Source organism: Halictus rubicundus, unplaced genomic scaffold, assembly GCF_050948215.1.
Source record: "Halictus rubicundus isolate RS-2024b unplaced genomic scaffold, iyHalRubi1_principal scaffold0052, whole genome shotgun sequence".
NCBI classification, from domain to species: domain Eukaryota; kingdom Metazoa; phylum Arthropoda; class Insecta; order Hymenoptera; family Halictidae; genus Halictus; species Halictus rubicundus.
In genome coordinates, this window is record NW_027488593.1 from 231,243 (window position 1) to 254,292 (window position 23,050).

At 45.4% G+C, this 23,050-nt stretch overlaps 1 protein-coding gene across 1 annotated transcript; it reads left to right on the forward strand.

Moving 5' to 3' along the window:
* The first annotated feature begins 877 nt into the window (after window positions 1-877).
* LOC143363502 (uncharacterized) lies at window positions 878-4,871 on the forward strand. The gene is made up of 2 exons (XM_076804073.1): window positions 878-910; window positions 2,954-4,871. The coding sequence occupies exons 1-2, from the start codon at window positions 878-880 to the stop codon at window positions 4,772-4,774; spliced, it is 1,854 nt and encodes a 617-aa protein (XP_076660188.1). The 3' UTR covers window positions 4,775-4,871.
* The last annotated feature ends 18,179 nt before the right edge of the window (window positions 4,872-23,050 follow it).

Below are 23,050 nucleotides of genomic sequence, written 5' to 3' on the forward strand. Positions count from 1 at the left end.
TGTGATGGTGAGGGTTTACCCACTAAAACTCCTCCCTCCACTTGCGCCCCCGGTTACTGCTGTTGTCCCTGCTCCCAGGGATTGGGTGGTCTCATACTGTTGGTCGGTTTCTAGTGCCGGACCCTTTCTTTCCTCGCTTTCAGCACCACTCGCCTCGAATTTCAGGATTCAAAAGCTCTTTCAGCAAAAGCTCTGATTTCGCAAGCTGCATCTGCAACATTAATTTACAAAGATTATTATACGGTCATATTAATGTTAATGTATTAAAGTATTTATGTAATGTATTAAGTAATAAATAATTCTTACCGAAAAGGGCCCGCACAATCTTTGTGAGATACAATGGTTGGCGGCTCTCCTTGCCAAACTACGTATAAAATTGTAAGAGGCTGTCTGTGACAGCCTCTCTAAACTCAGTGCCTCTTTTAAATTAGGGCCACCCAAATAGGCAAAGTAGTCAACCTAAAAAATAATATATCATTAATATATACACTCACATGTGCGCGCGCACATAGCAGTGGAATAAATGCATACACTTACCACATTATTGTACTGCTCGTCTGAGCAGTTTTCAAAATTGTCTACATCTTCCCTCGTTTGAAGAGGTAGACAATCCGGCTTTCGCCCATAATGCCTTGGTCTATCCTTCCTGCTTAGTAGTCTACAAAGAAAAAGTAAATTTTGTTAATTCTTATTAAGTATTGCTATCATACTACTGTAATTTCAATTTGTTAAATTACATACTTATCTATTTTTTGGTTCATGTGGTCCATCCTTTTTACTAGGTCATTGTAATGCCAGATAGTGAGTTCTCCGGGGGGATGCATGGTATAGGATGGGGTAGGTGGTGGTATAGGAGGTTTTTGTACATAGGATGAGGATGCGGATAAATCTATCGGGGAGGTTGATGAAGGTATAGGTGTTACGGGTGCATGTGAGGGATTGGAAAGCAATCCCCCCGTTGTTCCCCGTTGTTCTGGCGAATTTGCTTCTAGAAGCTGTAGTAGCTCCTCATCGGAGCCAACGGGAGTAGGCGACCTAATGATGCGGCGTTTCCGTCGCTATGGTGCCTCTTCCGACGAGGTGGTTTGGTACGTCGCCGGTTTATGAATCGTCCTCCCTAGTCGACGGTCTCGAATCTCAAAAACATATCAAAAATAATATAATGATATACCGATAAAGTATATAATATTTTAGATTAATTATATCATAGAGGAGACTGAAACTTACCGATTCCATTGTCTTTGAAATGCCTTCCATTGCTGCTTTCGGAATGTTGCATTCACGAATGCACGATAGCGAATAACCGTAGCGATTTTCATTTTTCTGCGTGCGGTCGTTTTAAAACAAATGACATTCATATTTCGCGCCAACTGTGCGCATGCCCTTAAGGATATAACACAATTGTTCAGGATTCAAGCTGTGGAATTCGGTGCCTATTGTCTAACTGGCGACCGCTATTTCATACGGTTTTTGTCGCGTATGTCAACACGCGGCAAGAGCGCGTGTCGCCGTTCCTCGATATCGCGTAGCAACCGTTTCAATTCTCATTGGCCGAATTTCACAGCTTGAATACTTCAAATTGAGACAAACAAGGATCGTCCGATGTGCGAGCTCCAATCACGGTGCTCCACATTCGACGGTCTTTGTTATTTAAGGCACCTGCGTATGCCTTCTCGCTCTCTTAACGTTCTGAACGCTCAGTCAATCACAAGGTATCGCTCTACACGTTTGCTCATCTGTCCGCTCTCGTCTCGATAAGCAGAGATTCTCATCTCTCGCGCTCTGAGACTCTCGCGATTTCGCATTATTCGGTAGCAATATTCTCGCGATCTCCCGCGCCGCGTTACGTGCACTCTGCTTCGCGTCAAGATTTCCGGCGTCCGCGTAGAAGATTTCCGTCTCGCGGCGGCACGCGTTTCGTGCCGCTCAAGATTTCCTCTTCGCGATCCGACGGCAGAAGTTTGCACACGCAAGATCTCCGTCCGTTCGCCGACTCGCGACTCTCGTTCGCGCGTTCTCTCTCGCGCTCGCGAGTGCCTCGCACCTCGTGCGTCGTACGACCAGAACCCACCGAATAAACTGCAATTTTTTCCGAAAAAGGAAAGGTTTGATTCTCCCGTCTCTCCTTGCCTCCTCGCGCGCTCATGTCTGAGTGGTCCCGGCCCCCCGGCGACTCCGACCTTCGGTCGACGCCAAACAACAATAATACGCGTAAATATTAATGCACACATTATTAATTTAATTAATTTAATTCTTAATTTTTAATTTTAATTCATTAATTTCTTTTAACGCTATAATATCTATAACTTTTAATTTATGATGCGCGTATGTTAGGTGTTGCGCGTTACGCGATCATGCGCAGTGCAGTTTGCGACACCAGACCGGGAACAAGACCTCTCACGACGAAGGTGTCAGTGTTTCGACACGCGCACTGATTCCGTCTTGTTTGATTAGTGATTCCTTTGTTAGTTAATTACTAATTATTAAGTTCGTGAATTAACTCTAAAGCAGTGAATACTGGATGAGCAGTGGATTCGAAGGAAGGAAGGATAGAAGCAGAGAAAACGCCAGATAAGTATTGCCACGTGGTATTGTTACCAATATACGTAACAAATTATTATATATTTTGTATATTCTTTATTCAGTTTTCTTTTACACCCATGGATCGAGTTTTGAAGAAGTCGGTTTCGCGAAAACCGTATAATCAATTAAGCCCTAGGCAGAAACGAAATATTCGGCGCGACATAACCTTAAATTTGAGGAAGTATTCACGTGACAATGAATTACAAAGTCCCCCTAATGTTGATAATCTGCAGGACATTCCCAGCACGTCTTCTTTATCCGTGCCTGTCAGTAATAATAATAATGAAAGTCTGCTTAATATTCCCACCACATCTTCATTCACGCATGATCTACCTCTTCTACCCCTTCATGCGATGATGTGGTTTGGGAGTCCGCTGGTACTGTTTCAGAAGTATCATTTCTTGATCGTTTGGCATCTTGCTTTGTGGACAATAATTTAACGCACACTCAGGGGAACAACATCTTATCTCTTCTACGTACCCATTCGTGTTTTTCTAGTTTGCCGAAAGATATAAGAACGCTCATTGGTACACCTTGTACCAGCGTGGTCACCTCTGTGGTAGAACCAGGAGAGTATGTTCATTTTGATGTAGAGTTGAAAATAGTTAAACAGTTATCGCAATGTTCTCCAGTAATTCCTGGAGAGTTGCAATTGGATTTTCATGTGGACGGATGTAGTTTAGATAATTCCAATACAATTCAAATTTGGCCTATTCAAGTCAGAATTGTAAATATCTTAAATAGCAAACCCAATGTAGTAGGGATTTATAAAGGCACCCAAAAACCCAAGGATTGTAACAGTTATCTTCAAAAATTTGTCTCTGACATAAACTTGATAATGTCAAATGGAGGCATTACGTTTCACGAGAAAAAAATTCCAGTCGTATTAAGGTGTTTTATTGCTGATGCACCAGCTCGAGCCTTTATACTTCATCACAGAGGCCATATGTCTCATCGACCTTGTTCCAAGTGCAAAGTTTGTGATACACAGGAAAGAGGTCGTCAGGTTTTCAATGGTATTACACATCCTTTACGAAGTGATGAAGAATATACCAGGTGTTCCGATGAGGATCATCAAAAAGATGGTCAAAGTCCATTAGCTTTGATGCCAATAGGAATGGTATCACAGGTGCCATTCGAGTATATGCATCTCGTATGTCTAGGTGTCACTAAAAAGTTGTTATCTGCCTGGGTGTGTGGCAAATGTTCCCCATTTTCAAAATTATCTTCTCGACAAATTTTCACAATCACAGAGAGAATGAGAAGGATCAATAAATATTGTCCATCCGAGTTTGCAAGGCGTCCTAGATCAATAGATTTATTTTGGAAATTTAAAGCAACAGAATTTCGGCAATTTCTTTTGTATACTGGTCCAGTTGTCACCTATGGAGTACTGAAGGATAATGTATATCGACACTTCTTGTTTCTGCACAGTGCCATAAGAATAATGGTTTCACAGGTTTTTGTTAGCAAATATTTAAAGTTTGCAGAAGGAGCTTTGCAACTATTTGTTCGTCGTTGTGAAAAGTTCTATGGCCCAACTTTTAATTCTTATAATGTCCACGGTCTTCTCCACTTGGCGGATGACGTCAGACGTTTTGGTACATTAGATTCATTTTCTGCTTTCCCGTATGAAAGCAACATGTCCATTTTTAGAAAATATTGCAGAAAGCCAGGACAACCCCTTCAACAATTTTCTAATAGAATGAGAGAGATAGAACATCATGCTAGTAATAAGGGAGGTGGTGATTCTTCAACCACCATTCAGGCATCTATGATGTTTCATAATAGTAGTGGTGCTATTTCTTACCGCAAACTTCAAATTCACAGCTTATTGCTTGGCACAGATGAGCGCGATAATTGCTGCATTTTACACGATGGTACAGTTTGTATAATTTCATCTATTAGTCCCCATGAAAATTCTTTTCGCTTAGGTGTACATAGATTTCTACAAGTTGATGCATTCTATGATATCGCCTTGTTATCTCCAGCATTAGAAATTTTTAAATGCAACACTTTGAGCACTGAAATAACATATGTTAGCCAGGAAGATGTTAGGGCAAAATGTTACCGAATGCCATTGGAGGCCATGAACGTTTCCAACGAATCGTCGACGGATGAAGAAGACGATAACATATTGGGAATGTCCCAGTGGGTTATCGCTGTGCTGGTTCATTTTGAAACAGTATAATTTATTCCAAGTTGCACATCGTACATTACATATTTCTCGTGTTATGATAAATTGTAATGTTATTATATATAGATATGAGAGAAATAAGATACGCATGGAAAACAAATAACTTTATGTTATAATCAATAATATCTTCCGTGCAGTATTGTATAGTATTATTTTAGTACTCTAAACTTTGTAACGGTACGCGTCTCGCTCGGGATGCGTAGCGAGACGGGTAAGCCCTCCCCGGATTGGCTCAGCGGCCAGGGTTCTTTGGGGAGGGGGGTGGACAGGTAGTTAAATGAGACACCTGGTTGAAATAATAAAACTAAACAGAATTTATTGCATCCACGGCGGTTTGGCCGATTTCCAGATTACCGGTGGCCCCGGCCCGGATCGGTCCGATGATCTGGCCCGTCTCTGGACCGGCCTAGTGTACAGAAACGAAAATAAAATGTACGGTGGACGCTCGATGCGTAACGAACGCTTAACCTACGCCCCCGTGAACCCCTTATCTTAATTAATAGCATAATTAACAACCTATTTATTAGCCCCGAACCGAACGGTCGGTTCTCTATAACTAATTAACTCTTCGCGGGAGCGGCGGGGCTCCGTATCGACGGATCCGGTTTGAACCTCGCGGTGGGTTCCCGGATTTCGCGGCGGGCGCCGTCCGCCGGTGGACGGCGGCAGAAAACGGAGCAATTTTCGGTCCGGTACGCGGTACGGTGGCGCGGAGAGCGCGGGGCGAGCCGGGTTCGCTCAACGTCGGCCCGACGATCGGGTATTCTCGGCGCGGTCCCGAATCCCCACGATTCCCGTCGCGCGGTCGCCTCGGCGAGGAGATCGGAACGGCCGCGGCCCAGCAAATGATGGTGGATTGGCGACGTTTCCTGCGTCGGCTGGGCTCGCGGGGCGCCGAGAGGATTCGCGGGATTCGCGGAACGCCCCGTTTGTCGTCCCCGCGCGGCCGCGGCTCGAGTACGTAGACGTAGACGTAAACCTCGCGCCTACGGCTCGAGACCGGCGAGGTCGCTCATCCCCGGTAGTATACCGCGAGGCGAACTCCGCACGCTGCTGCGAGGAGACTAGACTCCTGGAGCGAGGCGCGGAATCTCCGGTCAGGAGCGCGGGATGCGGGAACAGGTCCGAGGAGTGGGGAGGACGGACCGGAGTGTCGAAACTACGGTGCTCTAAAAAGAGCAGGCCGTCGATCGACTGCCTCCCAGAACCTACTCGCGGTCTCGGTTTTGGCGTATGGGACGTAAACCCACGTACGCCTCGGCCGGTCCCAGCGCTTCGGCGTGTTCGTCCGGTAGTATACCGAGGCTGGCACGATTCTGCGCGGCTGCGAGAGGACCTGGGCTCGGGTGTTCGCCTGAGAGCTGCTCCAGACCAACTCCGCTCTCGGGTGGTTTCGTCGCGATCTTTATAGCCCGAGCGCGGACCTCGTGTGCTCGTTCGCGAATCTTCGGCACATGTCGATTGGTCCGCGCCCGGGCCGGATTCGCGGCTGGTTCTCGCGGCTGATTGGCGCGGGCCTGGTCGAAAACTCGACGGCAACGAGACGTATGTGTCTCGTTGCAACTTTATATAGTACACACAAATATTTTTAATTATTTCAGATACCTATTTTTCCGAGAATGCTTTACTACCAGGATTACCACCGAAAGTAATTTACATTCAATGTAAGGATACAATGCTGTATCCTTGGCTAGCAGCTAAAGTAAATCAGCTTCAATTAGATGTCTGCATACATAATTTTTCATTAATATATCCATTCCAAGAACTAAAGGTAAACAAAAGGATATTATATTCTTAATAACAGAACATGAACAGTTAGGATCACAGGCTTGGTTGGATGCCTATCATCTATCATCTGTATTTACTTCGAGATCCTGTCTGCACTGTGCTGTGTAGTTATAATTGAAGACATTTCATCTCATAAGTGGAAATGGCAAAGTGAGTATATACATTATCCGAGAATTAAAAAAATTTTTTTTTCTTCGAAATATATCGATTGTACAATGAGAACAGAACACATATCCATATCACGTTCTAATGTAAGGCCCTTTTTGTTTGTAGGAAGGAGAAACTTCAAGAGTGGTGTGCTGTCCGTGTCCGCTGATGAGAGGAAGCATAGCAAAAATAAATAAATAAATATATTGTTAATGAACTCTTCTTAAGCATCCCTACACCTTATTTTCCATTCGAGGGTTTTATTTCCATTATTTTAAGATTTGAATATTTTTTTTTTATTTTATAACAGTTTTGTTATGATAATTGAATTTTATATCATTTTTATTTCCTTCATGTAACTTGTACAGTTCATTTTTTTAATTTTATTGTCTATTCGTATTCTTTCTTAAGATTATAAATATGAAACAAATAAATAATATAATACAAATATATGTAAAATTAAAATAGATTAAGATTAAAATAAATACGTTTGTAAATTAAATTTTCCCTCTCGTCGTTTATTCCGATTTTTCCCGATATTTACTTTCAGAACAAGGTTACCCCGTTCTTATTGCGACGGACCTGCCCTCTATAACGAAGGCTGTTCGAAGCGAAAGTTTGGCACGAATATGGCGTGGCAGACTTTCTACTGGAATACATATGGTAATGCGGAGGCAGATAGATGTCAGAGACACTTCCAAGTCAAATTTTAGTGGCAGATTCAAAGCATTTTGCTTACTGGGTTATTTCTCCTTCGGTTAAAGCGAATACTGATGGGAATTCTTCTTGGTTCATACTGTCTGTAAGTCTTGATGCCAATCCCTCATACAGGACATCGTATTGTTCGAATTTACAAGTGAATTTTGGTTAAGGCTTCCAGTAAGTGTACCCGTCGTCGTCATCTAAGCAGGTTCCGCTTTGGAAAATGCATATGGTTCCCGATTTTAACATTATCTTGTTTGCTTCTAATTGTACAGGTAGAGAAGCTGTTCGTAATGTTATCGTTGCTACGGTCTGTACGATGACTTTATCCCAAGATCCATATGGGTCTGAGAATTGGACTCCTTGGCATTTGCCATTGCTGTTTAGTTCTCCTGCTAACGTGAAGGGCCTGGTTACCGCGGAGTTGACCTTTAAACCGCTGAGATATGTGTTTCTTCCCACGGACATAGTGCCGTACAGGTGCATTCTTCTGCACTCTTCTTCTGTTATCAGTTCTAAATATTCGCTTATCCCGTTTTGTACTGCCGATATATGAGAATGCATACCGCAGTAGCTGACTGTTCTAGATATTACGACCTTGCATTGGATGATGTCCGCGTAACTGTAATCTGATAGCTGTAGTGGCTGAATGTAGAATTCTTCCGCCCTTGTAGCGACGTGGTCAATGTTACAGTCGTCAACGGTCTTGAGAGATAAGGTAGTCACGTTTAAAACATTTTCTGTAAGCAAACGCATCGTTCTTCTAATGCTTATACAAATGATTATCGCGTTATCTTTTAAGTTGTTATAGTAGAGTTATAGGAATTAGCATGATAATAACGAAAGAGTGCCTGTTGAAGGTATTCTGAATTATTATGTGAGTGAAGAAGCATTTCATCTTGTTATCTATTTTGCATCCGTTAGTTTGGAGTAAGGTTCTTCGCTTAGTTATTTCTATGAATAATACTATCGGTGTGTTAGTTGTGACAATAGTGGTAGAAACATTCTGCTATGAAATTTTAGATATTTTTATTTAGATAGGGCCATGGTCCGATGGATTAGCATGCTTCTCATATTGTTGCAGCAGTATCCTTCTAGCAAAAGGAATGTCCTATGATTTTTATTGGGGTAATTATTTTTTTACGCATTTGTATGGGTATGTATGAGTGTTTATTTCATGAGGTATGTGTATGTTAGATAATATACTACGTTGAAGAAAATGTATATATGGTGGTGGGTGTCCTTGTCACCATCGGGTGATCACTTCCTGGGCGTAGCCCGTATGAATTAACCACCGCTCGTCTGCATTCATCTCGAAGTGCTCCTCTATGCACTCCGTACAGTCGTATGCCTGGCGGACTCTTCCTAGTTGTAGGCCGCAGTCTCGGCATCTTGCGAATGACCGGGCCGTGTCTAGCTAGCACATAATGTGCCAGCCGCCTTGTTCGTAATACCACTGCTCCCGCTGCGTTAGGCGGCCATAGCAGGTCCTACACAGCGTATGCTGATGGTAGATGTATGACGGCTCTTGCAACGGTACGACCACGCAATGCAGATTTAGCAAGTTCCGGTATGTTTCGGGGTAGTCGGTTGGCACCACCCCGTCTATTGGCCCGTAAAACTCTTCCAGTTCTTCCTCTTCTGGGCGGCAACTTGGCCTTGGAATGGGCATGGTTTGTCATCGTCTGTCCTGTCGTCTTCCGTCGTATCGTATCGTTAGTCGGGTCTACGGTGTGCTAATTTTAGTATATTTATGTGTAGCGTACAAGGATTTCCTTTGATTAGAATCTTTACATTTTGATTAGGTAGCATTTCTATAACTTTGTGAGGTCCAGTATACTGATCGCTGAATTTGCCTTTCACCGGTTCCTTTAACAAATATACGAGATCCGTTACCTTGAAGTTTTGTGGGTTAATTTTCTAATTGTTCGTGGCTGGGTCTATCCCAAAATGGGGGATTTCGGATCGCGGTTGGTCGAACGGAAAGGAAACTAGCCGTCTGATAAGTGAACACGTGGTGTGGTCGTGTCTTTATTCTAAGTCACGCGGTCGCGCACTTCCCGTGAACGTATGTAATTCTACGGTTGACAATAAAGTCCGTCAAAATAGCTGGTGGGTTTAATGAACCTTCGCAATACAAAAATCGGTCCACGTGCGTGGCGCAAGGCAAAACTAAGGAAAATTGGTCGCACGTGGCTTCTCAAGAACGACAGAGACGGAAATGAGAGCGAGACGAACGCGTAACGGGCCGACGTTCGTCTTGCCTCGTCTTGGGGGACGGGATCGCCGGCGTAATTAATTGGCACGCGTGTGTGCGCTCGCACGGGAATCGCGAATTGCGAAGTCGCGGACTCGGCCGAGTCGACGAATCGCGTCCTTACGTTCGCGACGGCTGATCCGCCAAACCGGCGCGATGTTCAAATCTGAACACTAATCATAGTAGTATTCCGATTTTGCTTTAGCGGCGTTCAGATTTTTAGATGCCGACAGTTGTAATTCCTTAATGGTCATATGCAAATCTCGGAGGTAATCCGCATATGTGGGTTCTAGGTTTTCTTTTACTGGATCACTGCTGGTTGGTTCACGAGCAATTTTTCCATAAACTAATTCATGCGGAGAAAACTTAGTTTCTTCATGTACTGATGTATTATATGAGAACATGGCCAAGTCTAGCCAGTCATCCCAATTGTTTGCATTGTTCACATACTGTTTTAGGTTGTAACGGTGCGCGTCTCGTGCGGGAAGCGCGACGAGAAGTGCGAGCCCTCCCCGGATTGGCTCAGCGACCAGGGTTCTTTGGGGAGGGGGGATAAGGTAATTCAATGAATACACTCGATTAACGGAGTAATAAAGAAAAGAGAAAACGTTTATTGATTATACGGTGTTTCCGGATTCCCCGTGGGTCCGGTCACGGTCGGTCCAACGCGGGAGTCCGCCTCTCGGCCGGCCTATTATAACAAAAAGAAATGAGAACCAATAGATTGGCTTCTTTTATTGGGTTGTTCGGAAAGTAATTTCGTTTTGTTTTATGAAAATGATTGACGATTTTTTTATAGCGAATAAATATTTTATTGAATTATATATTGTCCATTCTGGTCCAATACCTTTTGCCATCTTTCTGGCAGTAGCATGATTCCACGCTCATAAAATGTTTGGTTTTTGCTGGCAAAAAACTGATCTAGGTGATTTTCGTCCTCCTCATTTGAAGTAAAGGTTTTACCGTCTCAAAAATTTTGTAGAGACCGGAACAAGTAATAATCAGAAGGTGCCAGATCTGGAGAATATGGTTGGTGTGGCAGTATATCCTACCCAAGCTGTAGAAGCTTTTGGCAAGTTAACAAACTTGTATGAGATCTCGCATTATCTTGGTGAAACACTACACCTTTTCTATTCATAAATTCTGGTCTCTTCTGTTTAAGTCAATCATTCAATTTGTCCAGCTGGTAAACAGTACACTACAGAATTGATCGTTGTGTTGACCGGTAGAATCTAAAAAAAAAAAACGATTCCTTTAAAATCCCACCAAACAGATAGCATCACCTTTTGTTTTATGAATATCGGCTTTCGAAGTGCTTTGAGCCGGTTCGTCTTTTTTACTCCATGATCTCTTGCGTGTAAAATTGTTGTAGACAACCCATTTCTCGTCCCCAGTGATGATGTGCTACAAAAATGGATCATTTTCTTGACGTTTGAGAAGCAAATCACAGACGTCAATGCGATGACACAAATTTCTTTCCGTTGTAACGGGAACCAAGGGTTGTGCTGCCCTCTCCTGGATGCTCGAGCACGCCAGGGTCTTTGGAGAGGGCAGCGGGATCGAAATAATTCGACAATGCTGGTTGGTCCGGCGTGGATCGGTGCGGTGTCCCGGCGAGAGATTCCCGCTGGAACCGGCGGCTACGGATAATCGTTAGTGGACGTCGGCTAATTAAGCAATTACAATTGATACTAAACCTAAACTTAAGACTAATCGCAGGAAAGCTATGGTACAGACGCGGATCGAGTCTTGGTTCGCGAAACGGCGGAAACGCAGAGCGATCCTAAATCGCGTACAGTACAGGCGCAAGCGGTTCTGGACCACGAGGCGGCGGAAAGCGCGGAGCGCTTCTAAATCCCGTACGGTACAGGCGCGAGCGGTTCTGGACCGCGTGACGGCGGGAAACACGGAGCGACTGTGAATCGCGTACGGTACAGGCGCGATCGGTTCTCAATCGTGCGACGGTGGAGATAATCGGGATACCCTGGGCTGCGGATGGAAGCAGGAAACACCGCGGCTCAGCTATTTTATAGTGAATCGTTGTTTCCCTCGTTAGTGCTGAGCTCGCGGGTTCGCGATTTGCCTCGTAGCCCGACCGGCGGGACGGCCGGCTCGCCGCCCTCGGCCCGACCGCGGCGTGGGTTTGCTTGCACACGGACGTAACCCGTAGTACTCGTTCCACCGACACCAGCGTGCTCATGCATACGCACGGACGTAACCCGTAGGGTACGCGCTTACACGCGGCTGCGAGTGGTCTGGAGCTCGGAGAAGTGCCTCCGAGAGCTGCTCCAAGCCAACTCCGGTGCTGGCTTTTTTTCTTTTAATTAAAGGCGTGTAGGGTGGAGGGGGAGTTCCCGGAGCTGGCGAGCCGAAGGCTTGCCAGCGGAGATTTTTCCACCCTGTGTGAGCTGCGCGTGAGAGCCTAGGCTCTCTTATCAGCTGATTGCGTAAGAGTGGTGTTACCTATAGAGGTAGATGGATTGATATTCAATTGATTATAGTCCCGGGGAATTTGCAAAAACCCGGGAATTAATAGGAAAGAGATATGAGTAGATGTGAGAGATGGAATGAGGATGCAATTAGGCCTGAGAATTCAAGCTAAATGTTGTTAGACCCCGATTCTCCGTAGGGCTTGGTGACAAGTCCGCGGAGAGGGGGAGGAGAAAACACGAAAGACGTGAAGCTTGAATTTCACAAAGCGAATTCCGCGAAGCGGAGGTGTACATAGAGTGTAGAAGATAAAGCTAGAAGGAGGGAGGAAAGGGCATTTTGGCCCGGTATGGTAGTCTGTCCGGGGTATATTCCCCGGTTATGCGGATCAGGGTTATGCTCTTTAACTGAATAGTTAGAGATAATTTTTTCTATGTAATTACCCAGTAATGGTACGCTTGCGAGGATATGAAGTTCCTTGGTAGGGAACCGGCGATCCTTGTTGAGGATTAGATTCAGGATTTTGGATTGCACTCTTTGCGCTTTTATCTTGGTGGAAGTAGATAGGATTTTCCACCAAATGATCGATCCGTATGTGAGGGCATGCCTGAGCCACATTAAATAAGTTAGAATGCGAAGTTTAAGTGGCAAGTGAGATGTAGGAGAAATGAATGTTTTAAGTACTTGAAGAGCTCGAAGATTCTTAGTGGAACGGTCAGTAAGAGCCGGTATCCAACTGAGTCTATAGTCTAACATGACTCCGAGGTATTTGACCTGATTCATCCAGGCCACGGGTTCCCGGTCGATCAGAAACTGGTTACTATTTTTGAAGTTATCTAATTTAGGTTTACGTGACCTGGTGAAGAGAATAGCTTCTGATTTTAATGGATTAGGCAGTAGTTTTCAGTTTTTGAAGTAGTCAATAATGACGTCTAGATATTTTTGAACTCGGCGAAAGAGAGCCAAGCGGCTGTTTCTTGCAGATGAGGAGTAGATTGCAGTATCATCAGCATATTAGGCTACTTCGCCTTAGAGAATGAATAATAATGGGCCGAGTACCGAACCCTGGGGTACACCAGTTTGACAATTATAAGTAATGGACTTATGCGAGTTGAACCATACATAACATGTGCGTTCAAGCAGGTAGGAATTTAGTAGTCTTAAGATTGAGTGGGTGCCAGACTGTATCAAAAGCTTTAGATAAGTCTAAGAGAACCATGGCAGTGTCTCGGCGTACGTTAAGTCCGTGAGTAATATGTTGGGTTATTCTGCCAACCTGGTGTATGGTGGAATGTCACTGCCGAAAGCCAAATTTCTGATTAATGAGTAAGTTTTTTGTTTTGACAAATTCATCAATGTCGTGATATATGACTCGTTCAAGTAGCTTGCCAGGTATTGGCAGAATACTAATTGGACGGTAGCTGGCTGGATCGGCAGAGGGTTTTCCTGGTTTGTGAATTGGTACAACTTTGGCGACCTTCCATGCGACTGGGAAGTAGCAGAATTTGAAAGAGAACTTGTACAGATAGTAGAGTTGACAGAAAATTTTATGTGATGCGTTGGCCAGCATTGGTACAGTGATTATATCGGGTCCAGGAGCTTTGCTGGATTTCATGTTGCGGACGAGGTCGAAGATTTCTGTCGTCTCGAGTAGACCATTCAAAGTCATCGTAGAAGGCATTGACTATCGTTTCGTACTTGGATGAAATTCGAGACGCTTCAAGATGGACTCTTGCAAAGGAGTTTGCTAGAGCATCAGATTTCTCATGATCACTATAGATTTTGTTTCCATTGACTTCTAGAACTGGAGTAAAGGAGGAGCGCTTTTTAGCTAAAGAATGGTAAGTGGCCCAAAAGGTAGGGTCCGGTCTACTAAAGCACTGGAGCATTTTGGCCCAGGCTTGCTGTCTGATCGCAGATATGCGGGATCGAATCTGTTTGGTATATTCTTTGGCTTGATAGCAAAAGTACAGATCATTAGAGATCTGGTATAACTTGCGCATCCTTCTCCTAGTTTTTATAAAAGAGGTCAAATAATCATCATTTGCCACTGCTTTTCTCCGAGTGGCACTCGGGGAGTTGGCAAGAGTCGAGTCCCTTATCGTAGTGTCCCAAAGGGATCTAAGCAGGAATGCATTTAATGTTCCGATACATTGGTCAATGTCAGCTGTTGTATTGAATCTTGAGACAGTGTTCCAGGCAAGGGTACACTCCGTGTACTTGTCCCAGTCGGTGGACATATAGAATAGAGATCCGGAAGAGTCTTGCATTTATACAGGGTGGTACCGGCCTGATTAGCTCGAACATTGTTCCAAAGTCGGTGCTTCGCGTTCCAGTCTCCGCCAATTATATAGGGAGAACCGAAGTGTGTGATTAGTCCCAGGTCAGCCTCGATGGGGGGGGGGGGGGGGGCATTGCGGTTTGAAGTAGACAACTCCGACCAGAATGGAGGGATGGTCAAGTCGGATGGCCAGGAATTCCAGATCGGTATGGTCTCGGACAACTGTAAATTTAATATTGTTGTTGATAATAATAGCAACGCCTTCCCTGCCGGTGGGCCGATCCTTTCGGATTACCGAGTAACCAGGGATATAGAAGTTAGTTTGCGGCGTGAGCCAAGTTTCTGTGACAAGAAAGATGTCGCATTCAAGGTTGTCAAGGTGTGCAATAATTTCGTTACGCCTCGGAAATACAGATTCGGCGTTCCAGGTGATAATATGTGGTAGTAAAGCCATTGCAATGCGATAGAATGGGAAAAAATGCATTAGTCCAGATTCGAGATGATCTGGAGGAAGACTTGGAATTTTTGTGAATTAGTCGTGCACTGTTTAAGTTTATTGGCCAGGATTTCAGCAGTGTTTAGCATGAGGTTAAGGTCACAGAGCTGTTTAACCTCTTGAATGGCATCGGTTAATTTGGCGAATTGATGAGCATCTTGAATAGGATTATTATTAAGGTTTAGGTTTAAATTATGTGTTTCCGTGGGGATGTGAGGGAGGTGGACGTGAAAACAGAGTCTGACTATTGGTGTAATTGTTGGTAGTAGGTATGTTTATTTTGGCATGAAGTGCCGGTTTGGGGGGTTTGGGAGCCCTTTTTACCAGATAATCGGCTAAGGCAGGGCACTTTGAAAAATTTGCTGTATGATCGCCCTTACAGTTGGCGCAGCAGGGGGCAACTTCATATGGTTTGTTGCAATCTGATGACAGGTGATTAGCTGAGCATTTGACACAACGTGCCGGTAACTTGCAGTTGTTGACAGAGTGGCCATAGGACTGACAGCGAAAGCATTGTGTGTATGCGCGCTTAGATAGGAATTTCTCCCTGTATATGCGGGTATTGAATATATGGCCAACTTTGTTGATGGCAGCGGTGGTAGTGGAGGGCGAAAAGATTACCTTGTATATTGCATAGTGAGAAGATGAGTTCTTGGGAGAAATGTCCGAAAGAGAGGAAATATCAAGCCCGTGGGCTTTAATTTCTGACACTAGATCAGTGGTGCGGATGGATGGTAGGCCCTTTAGGACCATAACTGGATTTCTGTCTGTGTTGGTGCTAAATGTAAAGAACGGGATTTTTGATGCCGTTAAGGATTTTTTGAAAGAATTGAATTTTTCGGTGTCGAATAACTGTATCCGGATTCGGCGGCCGAGGAATTTAGCCGAGTATGCGTCCTTGCCATCGTCAGCATTCATACGCCGATGGAAGGCAGGAATATTAACGTCAAAGTTAGAAAGATAAATACGAGGAGGACGAGGTTTCCTGTTTGAAAGGTCGTCAGCTTGCTGAGTGTGACTACTCGATTTGTTAGGAGTGGTCGGTCTGGAGTTTCTAGTAACTTTCGGGATAGCTGTGAGATTTGCATCGTCCGTAAAGGACGAAAGAACTTGGAAACGATTGCTTGTTGTCGTGAGCGTTTTTGCTGACGGAGACAGATTCGCTGGATTGTTTATAATGGGTGATTTTTGGTTATTTAATTTTTTATTCTTTGGCGAGGTTACAACCTGGAACTCATCGTCGGAGGGAGGAGTATTTATCTCCTGGGACGTTGAGTCCTGGGAGGCAGATGGAATGAGTTGTGGATGCTTTAGACATGTCTAGAATTGAAGTTACAGGATTGTTAAATCTTATATGATCAGAAGTTCGTTGTTCAAAGGAGAACGGAATGTCAGTTGATTTGGTCTGTAAAGTTGTGTGTAAGTCAGCGAGACTGTCAGGAGGAGGAGGAGGAAGGGATAGGGAAATTCCAGGAATTACATCCTCGACGTTTTTGGGTTTTTGATGTAGTATTCTTTTATAGATAATTTGAGGTTTTCTTTTACCTTTGGTAAGGGATAAACGGTTCCCTGGGAGAGCCAGGGTGGAAATTGGGGAACAGAGTCCCCAGTCAGACTAGGGAAAATAATTGAAAAAGTCAGGCTCGAGTTCGGAATCGAAATCAAACCAAGTCCTATAAGGGAGCATGGATGTATTTCGTGAATTTGTGTAGAATATGCAGGATGTACGTGTGTAATGCGATACTGACTGATATTAATTGGATTGTTGTTGTATTGTTTAAGCACTTTAGAGGTAACCCGGACCGAGGTTCAGATTGTCGAGAAGAGTTGTCACGTTGCCCTGATTTTCGGGCCCGTTCGACGGGAGAAAACCTGGGCAACGGCGGGTTTTTACAAACCGTGAGGCCGGGCCACGCTCGGCCGCGCGATACGTGGTCCACCCGTGACAAACGGTATCTCGTAGGCTCGATTTTCCCGACGGATCTTACAAGGTTCGGGACTTGAAACGGGCGCCAGACACTCGCAAGTGTCACACGAACAATTCGTAACGAACGCGAGACGCGAATTATACTACCGAACCTACGAGAACCGCGCGAGGACCTGAATAGCGGCAGCCTGGGCCAGGATTCTACGGGGAGGGAATACGGGACGTTTCCCGCGGCGGAAAGGTTTCTCACAATGAAGCGTACACGAGTGTGGGCTTCGAGTTAACATTTATTTCATCCGGTTTTTACAAGGGGCTGCCGGGATCGCCCGGCAGCGGTGTAAACAAAGCCCGCGCGATTTTACAAGCTTGTACGACAGGTAGACGGTCGATATGCTTTTCTACGCGTCGAACTCGACCGCGGGCGCGATGTACGCCAGCCTCTCACGACAATTAGCCGGTCGAGAAGCGACCGGGTTCCGATGAAATACGCGGCAGCAAATTCTAACTGACGGTGGCCGTCGGAAGTAGACGGAAACGGCGATACGGCTTTCGTCGCGTCGTCCCACCGTGGGACATCCCCAGGTTGGCCACATTCACCAAAAATCGGCCACGGTACGAGTCCCCCGCGGATCTGCGACTCCGCGTTACAAATCCGGCGACGTACAACCGTAACGAGACGGTCACGCGGCCCCCCGCTGTCCGGCCGGATCCGCGTTCAATCAACCCGTAAGTGTACCGACCGACGGCCTCACCCCCTTCGCGATCCTATTCTTCTACTCGCGATTTACGGCGAGCGAGGATACGTCTGGACGCGACTCGAAGTGCGACCGATTCACAAAAACGCCAACCGAGCCAACGCGAAAATAAGTATAGTGCGAAAGCCTGATCGGCACTTACCACTCGGCAACGTGGTTTCTCAGCTGCTTAGTTCTTTCGTGGTTCGGCAGCTTCTCCTAGAATCGTACGCCTCGGCAGCAACTAAGTTTCCCAAAAGTACTTTGATATTTACGCACTCGTAGAACAACTACCCGAGGCGTCCCCCACTATCCTAGTTTTTCCTGCTCCCGCGCGACGCTCGGACCTATCACTAGCTCTCGCGCGGCAGGGCCGCGCCCGGCGGTCCGGGGCCCTCGGCAACGGATTTATCGGCTAACGCTTTCCCGATGACACGCGTTGATTGGCCGATTCCCACGGAGGAAGACACCGAGCCGTTCCCTCGACGGACTCTTGCAGCTTTCCGGGACGAGGCGGCGACAAGGTCGAGATGATGTACTCCTCAGATCCGTAATTCCTCGGCAGCGCCTCCGGGTTGACAAACCCGGGCTCGGTGTTCTCCTCGATATTCTCCTGCAGGGTGTCCCTTGTAGCCGTCCCCTGAGCTTTTCTCCTCGGATTTTCCGCGCTCCTGGGAGAAGGGAAAAGAATCCGGGCCCCCTGGGGCCCGGCCACGGACCTGCAACTTCTCATCGCGCCAAGATGCGCGGCGTTTAAACCGCGTTAAACTCCAACCTGGGATCTCGGATGCTCCCAGCGAGATCGATCACGACAGCCGTTATCGCGGCGGCGCTGCCAAAGGGCGGCCCGGTCTTTCGATCTAAGATCTGAGGGACGTGGACAAATTTGTCACGTCACAGAGTATAAATAGAACGCAGAGGCTGTTATCTTTGCGTAAGTGACGGTTAGAGAAAGCGAAGGACAGTAAACAGGGGGACTGATGTTTAGGACACCGTCGTGTCCTTGGGTCGAGGTGACTTGCTTCGTGTTGCCCGAGCGAGTTCTCGAAATTTCGAACGTAGATGGCCAAACGTTAATAACGGTTATAAACTCCAAGAGAGTTAATATTTCAGATAAGGCCGGTAGGAAATACTCCCCGACCAATAGAGTTTGTTTGTAGGAAAATGGATGTTAGGGTAACAATTTAGAATATTATAATAAGACAGAAACTGAATGTTTAGTGTAAATGAATATGCGTACTTACAAGTGTCGGCAGGATTTGTACAGAATATAGAACCAGAATAAAGCTCGTGCGGTAAAAGCAGGCCAGAACAGCAATGGATAGCCCTCCGTGGACCAGGTCCAGGAGGGATGACTCACGTAGGATGGACAAATGTGGTCTGGTTTAATGGAACAAAATAGATACGATGAAAACTGTATTAAAGCAAAAAGAATAAAGATGTAAGATAGTAAACTATGAACTATTGAAAGCAAGAAGATCAAACACTAATATATGTAGTGTGAAACACTAGCTAAATACGCCGGCGTATGACACAGAATATGGCTCACGAGATAGGCAACTGCGTGACACGTCCACACTCGACAGCGGCTCGCGACGGAATGAAGCTCGTAATTGCAAGCCAACTCCGGTGCTGGCTTTTTTTTTTCAACGGAGTGAGGGCAGAGATTTCCTCTGCCCCATGTGAGCCGCTCCTGAAAGCCTTGGCTTTCTTATCGGCTGATTTATTAATTTTTGGTATTACCTATGGAAGTAGATGGGTATAATAACCAATTTATTAATACCTAGGAAATTTGCAAAAACCTGGGAGTAGATTGATAGAAAAGGATATATGATTGTCCGTGGACTATGGTAATGGATTTTATTCCCGTGTTCAGAAGAACATGTATATGATGTTATCCCCAGAATTTCCAGGGGGCTTGCTGGAGCAAGCCCTGGGAAGGGGAGAGGGGAAGCACCCAGTTATGGAAAACTGGAGAAAGAAGTGGTATTAAAGTAGTGACAGTACCCGCGAATGGGGAGGCGTTCATAAAGACGAGCATAGCTAAAAAGCAAGTGGAAAAGGAGTTTTGATTCTGTATGGTATCTTGTCGATTGTATACTCTCCGGTTAGACGGATGAGTGGATTGACATGATCTTCGACCGAAAAGTTTTCAATCATTTTTGTTATAAATCTTTCGATTAACGGCATGGAGGCCAATTTATGTAGTTCTCGCGTAGAGAATCTAATATCCTTCTTGAGGATTATCTTTAAGATTTTTGATTGAATTCTTTGCAGTCTAGATCTGTAAGAAGCAGGAATAGCTCGATACCAAACGATCGCTCCGTATGTTAAGACGGGCCTGAGGCACATCAGGTAGGTCAGTAAGCGTAGCTTAAGCGGAAGATGAGATGATGGAGAAATAAGCGTTTTTAGAACAGCAAAAGCACGAAGAGTTTTGGTAGTGCGGTCGGTAAGAGCCGGCAACCAGTTAAGTTTATCATGAAGGATGACCCCAAGGTATTTGACCTGGCTCGCCCACGCCACGGGTTCCCCGTTAATCAGGAATTTTTTATTGCTCTTAAATCTGTCAGTAAAAGTTCGTTGAGCTCTAGAAAATAATATAGCGAATCGCGCGGTATATAGCGCGTATATATCTATTCCGATTTTGCTGGATTTGGCAACAATTTCCAGTCCTTGAAGTAATTGATGATAACGTCGAGGTACTCCTGTACTCTACGGAAGAGAACCGGACGGCCTCCTCTCATAGAGGAGGAGTAGATCGCGGTATCGTCAGCATATAAGGCCACCTCGCATAACGGCATGGAAGGTATGTCATTGATGTACAAAATGAATAATAATGGTCCTAAAATGGAGCCCTGAGGTACTCCAGTATGACATTTATACAATACTGATTTATGTGAGTTCAAGCAGACGTAGCACGTGCGCTCAAGCAGGTATGAGTTTAACAGTCGCAGTATTGAGTGAGGTAGAGCCATCTTGTGCAATTTGTACAAGATGGCCCTATGTCAGACAGTATCGAAGGCCTTGGATAAGTTCAAAAGGACCATGGCTATTTCTCTACGTACATTGAGCGCATGAGCCACGTGCTGTGAAATCTTGCCAACCTGATGTAAGGTGGAATGACTCTGTCGGAAGCCAAATTGCTGATTAATTAAAATATTGTTACGATGGAAGCTGTCGATTGCGGAGATCGAGAGAAGTTGGCCGTCGTATCGATATTGTGGTATCCGGCCAACGGGGTTGTTGTTAAGAAGAAGACAGACGACAGAATCTCTCGAGTCGTCGAAGCGAGAGCACGCACCTGTATCGCATCTTTTAACATTGTCCGTTGACAGCCAATAAATAGTTATTTAGTTGTTGGTAGTGTTCGGTGTTGTTGTTTAGTTGAGGGATGTGTTCGCCGGCGAGGCGGATCCGAAGCCTCCGCAACAATATTATTCATTTTGGCATGATCCTGAATAAGATCAGAAATGACTCGTTGAAGCAGCTTGCCTGGAATTGGCAGCAAGCTGATTGGACGGTAACTAACAGGATCGACAGATGGTTTACCTGGTTTGTGTACCGGGACCACCTTGGCGACCTTCCATGCGTCAGGGAAATAGCTAAATTTGAATGAAGCTTTAAAAATATAATAGTACTGACACAGAATATTTTATGGGAAGCATTGGATAGCATCGGAACAGTAATTTTATCTGGGCCAGGGGCCTTGCGGGCCTTCATGTTTCGGACTGATTCATATATTTCTCTAGGGGAGAGCAGCTTGGTCGGGGCACCATCCACAGGAGCCCTCCAATCAAATTTATTATAAAAGTCATCGACTTGGCTTTCATGCCTGGATACGATCTGAGACGCGTCCAAGTGTACCTTAGCAAAGGAGTTTGCCAGGGCATCAGATTTTTCGTGGCCATCGAATACTTTAATGCCATTGACCTCAAGGTTTGGAATAGAGAAATTACGTTTACTAGCTAATGATTGGTAAGTGCTCCAAAATGTTGGATCAGGCTCGATAAAGCTCTGGAGCATCTTTGCCCAGGCTTTTTGTCTGATATTAGAGATACAGACTCGTATCGATTTTGTGTATTCCTTCATATGTTGAAGGAAATACGGATCGAAAGTATGTTGATATAGCTTACGGAATTTTCTCCTAGCCCGAATCAATGCAGCCAAATGATCATCATTTGCCACTGCTTTTCTCCGGGTGGCACTCGGAGAGTTTGCAAGGGTCGTATCTCTAGAGGTAGCATCCCAGAGGGAACCAAGCAGGAATGAGGTCAGTGTGTCGATACAAGAATCGATATCGTTAGTGGACTGGAATCTGGAGACGATGCTCCAGGCCAGGGTGCTCTCTCTGTATCTTTCCCAGTCTGTGAACATATGGAATAAGGACCCCCCTGAAGGATCAGTGAGGGCAACCCTTTTGAGGGAGACCGGCCGGTGGGCCGTCATAAAGTGGTCCAATGCCTCGCACTTAAACGTGTGAGGTAGATTAGTAATAAAGAAATCAATTATTGTCGGGGAAGACCGCAGTGAGAAATGAGTAGGCGAGCCAGGGGCAATAACCAAGAAATTAGATTTGATCATGCAATTATATAGGGTTTTACCAGCTTGGTTCGCACGGACGTTTCTCCAGAACCGGTGCTTGGCGTTCCAATCTCCACCTATAATATATGGTGAACCGTAGTTTGTGATGTGCTTCAGGTCCGTCTCAGAGAGGGGTTGCGAGAGCCTGGCATATATTACTCCAACCAGTATGGTGGTCCAGGCGGACAGCCAAGAATTCCAGATTAGTGTGAACTCGCACTACTGAAAATTGTATTTTATTATTGATTATCATAGCGACGCCTCCCCAGCCGTCGGCACGGTCCTTACGGATGACCGAATAGCCAGGAATGGTGAAATTTTGTTGGGGATTTAACCACGTCTCGGTCACCAGGAGAATGTCACACTCCAGGTGATCGAGCTGGGCAATGATTTCATTGCGCTTGGGTAAGACCGATTGCGCATTCCATGTTATAACATGCGGGAAGGAAGTCATTTTTAACAGTAAGAGGAAGAGTGAAGGAAGTAGTTAGTCCAGGGTCGAAAAGACCTGGAGAAATGCCTGGAATTTCTGGGAGTTAGTAGAGCAAGCTCTTAATTTTTCGGCAAGGATTTCAGCTGTTGAAAGCATTAGGTTGAGATCACACATTTTTGTGATGTCACGGATAGTATCGGACAATTGGATGAATTGTTGTGTATCTTGATTAATGTTGGTTAAGTTTGGGACTATATTGGCGTTTTGAGTTCCCTCAGAGCTGGAGAGGCCCTTACGGGGTCTGGCTTTAGCAGCCTGTGCGTATGTTGAGTAGGCTTGAGCCGAAGGTGTGAAGGAGTTTGTTGGAACGTTTACATTCGGATTTTTAAATAAGTCGGTCGTTGACGGTTTAGCAAAGAGGGCGGTTTTTGGTGGCTTGGGAGCCCTTTTGGTCAAGTATTCGGCCAAGCCCGGACACTGGGAGTAGTTTG

What these genes read in the sequence shown, in the direction of transcription:
- LOC143363502 (XM_076804073.1), top strand. Translation starts at nt 878, where the DNA reads ATGCGGATAAATCTATCGGGGAGGTTGATGAAG. An exon ending in TATCGGGGAGGTTGATGAAG is followed by an intron (nt 911 to 2,953) that starts GTATAGGTGTTA and finishes GTGGTTTGGGAG; the next exon opens with TCCGCTGGTACTGTTTCAGA.